At 51.8% G+C, this 4,738-nt stretch overlaps 1 protein-coding gene across 1 annotated transcript in view; it reads left to right on the forward strand.

Moving 5' to 3' along the window:
• The window catches only part of CELF5 (CUGBP, Elav-like family member 5), a gene marked incomplete at its 5' end in the record, with an annotated part of 3,631 nt that extends 290 nt beyond the window's left edge, over positions 1–3,341 (forward strand). Inside the window, 5 exons of the mRNA XM_010191909.1 lie at positions 1,266–1,412; positions 1,614–1,676; positions 1,764–1,847; positions 2,957–3,100; positions 3,214–3,341. Coding sequence (XP_010190211.1) covers positions 1,266–1,412; positions 1,614–1,676; positions 1,764–1,847; positions 2,957–3,100; positions 3,214–3,341 — 566 coding nt within the window. The remainder of the gene's footprint in view (positions 1–1,265; positions 1,413–1,613; positions 1,677–1,763; positions 1,848–2,956; positions 3,101–3,213) is intronic.
• Between the last annotated feature and the right edge of the window lie 1,397 nt (positions 3,342–4,738).

Genomic DNA, 4,738 nt, shown 5'->3' on the forward strand with positions numbered 1-4,738 from the left:
CCTAGTTCTGCACAAATTTCTGCAACTGCCTTGACACCCTCTCATGTTCAACGCACATTCACTTGCCAGCTGTTCCTTTCTGCTGCAGTTTTTCCTTGTGAAACAGCAAAGAAGAACCACATTCTCGATTGCATCTGAGTATAGCAGTGCCATTACTCATTAATATGAAACGTGACAGGCTTGAGAGGGGGGCCCGTGCAAACCGAATTAAGTTCAACAAGGCCAAATGCAAGGTCCTGCACCTGGGTTGGGGCAGTCCCACGCACAGATATAGGCTGAGCAGAGAATGGCTCGAGAGCAGAACTGAGGAGAAGGACCTGGGACTGTTGGTTGATGAGAAGCTCAACATCAGCTGGCAATGTGCACTTGCAGCCTAGAAAGCCTAGAAGCAGTATCCTGGGCTGCATCAAAAGAAGTGTGGCCAGCAGGGCGAGGGAGGGGATTCTGCCCCTCTGCTCTGGTGAGACCCCACCTGGATACTGCATCCAGTTCTGGGGCCCCACCATCAGAAGGCCATGGAGCTGCTGGAGCGGGTCCAGAGGAGGCCATGAACACGATCAGAGGGCTGGAGCACCTTTCCTAGGAAGACGGACTGAGAGGGTTGGGATTGTTCAGCCTGGAGAAGTTTTCCAGTACTTAAAGAGGGCCTACAAGAAAGTTGGGGAGGGACTTGTATTTACAAGGGCAGGTAGTGATAGGACAAGGGTAATGGCTTTAAACTGGAAGGGGGTAGACTTAGATTAGACATTAGGAAGAAATACTTCCCTGTGAGAGTGGTGCCCCCTCCTTGGCAGTGCCCAAGGCCACATTGGACTGGGCTTTGAGCAGCCTGGGCTCGTGGGAGGTGTCCCTGCCCATGGGGGGGTTGACCGGGGGGGGCTTTAAGGTCCCTTTTAACACAAACCATGCTGTGATTCTATGATTATGATCATCCCACAGTAATAATAACAGCAGTAATACATATAGGGTTTGAACACATGTCTAGAACAGGGCTGTATTGTGCTCGGTGCTGTACAAACCTGGATAAAAAATGTTCCATCCCAGAGCTCTGACAGCAGCCAGGACTAGCAGTGCTGTGCACTCTCTTCTCACCAGTGCTGTCTCTAATTTTGTGGAGGCTTCAGCATGAGTCTGTCACCTCCGTGTGCTAACTAGAAGAGATAATAGTTTCATATGCAGCAGCCTTACCAGGCTTCTGGAAGGAGGGAGTGCAAGCTTTGCAGGACCTCGACTCTCATGGGATGTTCTCTCTTCTTGCTCCACAGGGCTACACTCACCACCTGTCCTGGGAACAGCAGCCATGCCAGGACTGGTGGCACCCATTTCGAATGGATTCACTGGAGTGGTACCATTGCCAAATGGCCATCCAGCCTTGGAAACAGTTTACGCCAATGGCCTTGTGCCATACTCAGGTATGCAGAGCAGGGGAAAAAAAACCCATCCAGAGACTTCAGGAACTGCACTTAGCTCCTCTTTCCTGGATTCCCCACACAGAACACTTTTTATAGCTCCCTACTGGCCAGGCACTGAGACTCACTTAGCAGGGGGGTTGGGGGAGAGCCAGAACACATGAGTGATTCCCTTTGCTGTGCTTCTGATTATGTTCTCTGCAGCCCAGAGCCCTTCAGTAGCAGAGACTTTGCACCCAGCCTTCACAGGAGTTCAGCAGTACGCAGGTACCAGCTTCCCTTGTCTCCCTCAGGCCCTTGTGTGGCCTACCAGATCCTCAGGTAAACAGTTTGTTCTCTCTCCTTGGAATACAGCTGTGTATCCAGCCACCACCATAACCCCCATTGCTCAGAGCATCCCTCAGCCACCTCCCATCCTGCAGCAGCAGCAACGAGAAGGTGAGGATCAGAGTGGGAATGTGTGTGTCCAGGGTGTGGGGTATTTATGTAGCTCATCTGCACTACAGAGCCAGTGGAAAGGAAACAACGCTAATCTTTGTCCACTCTGATCTTTAAGTTTGGAGCTGTATTACAGAACCAGCCATGTCTATTGGTTGGACAGTCCAGTTCTGTGATTCTCTGTCTCTGCAGTGAGTGGACTGGAAAGGGTCAGAGGATGCTTGTCATGCAGACTCTCTGAGCTCATCTCTGGTCAGATGCTGCCCAGTACAAAGGGGAGAGCAAGCGCTAGAACACCAAACTATGGCCCCAAAGGGTACCAAGTCAGCACCTTCCCCATGCAGACAGGGGAAAAGAGCACTTTCTCCCCATCTTTACTGATACCAGAACCACACTGGTACCACTCAGATCAGCTTCTCCATTGCACTGTCCTCTCTCTTCAGCATTCCTAGCCTCATGAGTTTGTTTTTCAGCTTATTTCAAAACTGGCCTGGACCGAATTTGGAGGTAAAGGCATTCTCTGTCTGCTCCTGCTTCCTACAGCAGGTGTCAGTGAGGGAACAGCTTCTTGTGCTCACCAGGCTCACAGGGACCGAGTGCAGGTGCAAGCAGGACCAGGTCAGCCTATAAATCAGATGTGTGGCACCCCAGGAGATTTCCAGCTGGGGCTGTGCATGTGAACCCAAGGCAACCACTGCATAGCTTATGGACAGGGACCGCTAGAGCAGCAGCTTTCACATGGCAGTGTCTTGCTCTCCTAGAACTGGGAGGGTATGAACAAGGAGTTGTCAGCTAATTTCCTTCCAGCAAGACAGCATCCAGACACTCACAGAGTTGTCATGTCCAGTACCCCACATGGGAATTGGGCAAGCTGTGAAAGTGAATCTGCTCTCCAGAAACTCTAGCTCTGGATATTGCCTCCCAGCTTCTCTTAGAGAGCCCTCAGAATCCTTCATGGACCACTGACAGAAGCAAGGGGAGGTCAAGACAGAAGGAGGCAGTGCTGGGGGTTCTCCTCTAGTGCTGTGCTCTGAGTTGAGCCCATTTCTCTTCCCCTTCCCTCTGGGGGCTCCCTGTTTTGTCTCTCCCTGTTGCTTCCATGCCTGCAGGTCCTGAAGGCTGCAATCTCTTCATCTACCATCTCCCTCAGGAGTTTGGAGACAATGAGTTGATGCAGATGTTCCTGCCCTTTGGCAATATCATCTCCTCCAAGGTGTTCATGGATCGTGCCACCAACCAGAGCAAGTGTTTTGGTGAGTGCTGATGCTAGTGGGCAAGGGAAGCATGGTGGATAACAAGGACACTCATGCGTTGGGCATGGCACCAACAGTGCTGTTCTTATCCATGCCTCTGTCCTGTCCTTCAGGTTTTGTAAGCTTTGACAACCCATCCAGTGCACAGACTGCTATCCAGGCCATGAATGGCTTCCAGATTGGCATGAAACGTTTGAAGGTCCAGTTAAAACGCCCCAAGGATGCTAACCATCCCTACTGACAGCAGTGAGCAAGCAGGAGTCACTTCTGCAGCACAGGTAAAGCTGGCACCATCACAGCAGAGTTCCTACACAGTGCTGGCCAGTGTCGGGGGCAGCGAGGTCTGGCTGCTCCCTATGGGGTGGGAAGCCAGGAGCTGAATGCACACAGCGAGCAGGGCAGAGGCCTCGCCTGCCAGGGCCCAGCTCCAGCACCCGAGCAAGGCGACCAAGGCAGGCCTGGAGATGATGGCCAGGTTCATCCAAGAGTCTGGGTCATCAGGCAGGTTTGTGCCACTGAGGCAGGCCCAAGGCCAAGCCAGAGAGGCAATCTGCAGGTGAAGATCAGGATCAGATCTGGTGAAGGTACACGGGGTCAGACGTAATTCAGTGATTGCCAGGCAGGTCTGTAATGGGAAGAATAAACAGATCTGACATGAAGATGGGAAGGTGATCCAAGGGCTAGAGTCCAGGTAGTAAGATCCGTGGATGGGACAGGTTCATGGACAGGTGGAGACTGGCACTTCCAGATCAGACAAGGACTGGAGGTGCAGGCCCGAGCTGTAATGAGACTCCTGGGCCCATGGGGAGCGAGTGTGGACAGAGGCTGCAAGTGAGGTTGATCAAAGCCATTAAGGCCCATTAGTGCACACAGGGCCCTGACATACGGTTCACGTTACCTGCCTGTGGTCAGAGCAAGGTTTCAGTCTACTTTCTGACCGCTCCTAAAAAGTGTTCATCTTCCTAAAAAGTTTTAAAATCCTACAGTATTGTTTTCAGTTGTTACATGTGCCCTGAAATTAGACTGCAGAGAATGCTTTCCAGGGTAAGAAGGGCCAATCCCATGATTCACAAGGATCACCGAAAAGCAGAGAAAAGTTGAGAGGCTGAAGGGCCACAAAGAGCTGCCTGACACAAGGGCTGGCTGTGAGCGAGGGAGGGTCGATCCCTTCTCATTGGCGTCATCTTCTTCCACACTTAAGCGACAACTCAAAGCGTGAGGTTTGCATAGATATTCTCCTAATCTCCCGATTCCCTCCCTCCTCCCTTTCTATTCAGGTGAAGGGAAAGTCCAGAGGAAGAATTTCTGCTTCAGGTTGATTTGCAGAGAGGCCAGTAAACTTATCAACTCTTTTGACACCGCACCTTTCCTTCCTCTGCTCCCCACCTCCCCACCCCATCCTCCTCCTGCCCTCTTCCCCAAAACATGCAATTAAAGAGAAGGCTCAGTATCTGCCCAGCAGGAAGATTCTTGCGGTGATGGACTTGCATATTTACTGCTAACGTGGTGCATAGCAAGGGGACCAGAAAACCAGCAGCCCCATGGGACCCGAAGCTCTTCCTCTCGGGGTATGCCTGGAGTACATGGACCAAGAAAACCCCGTGGTGGTGTGTCTCTAGGTAACTGCAGTGATATATG

Source organism: Mesitornis unicolor, unplaced genomic scaffold, assembly GCF_000695765.1.
Source record: "Mesitornis unicolor isolate BGI_N332 unplaced genomic scaffold, ASM69576v1 scaffold20359, whole genome shotgun sequence".
NCBI lineage: Eukaryota > Metazoa > Chordata > Aves > Mesitornithiformes > Mesitornithidae > Mesitornis > Mesitornis unicolor.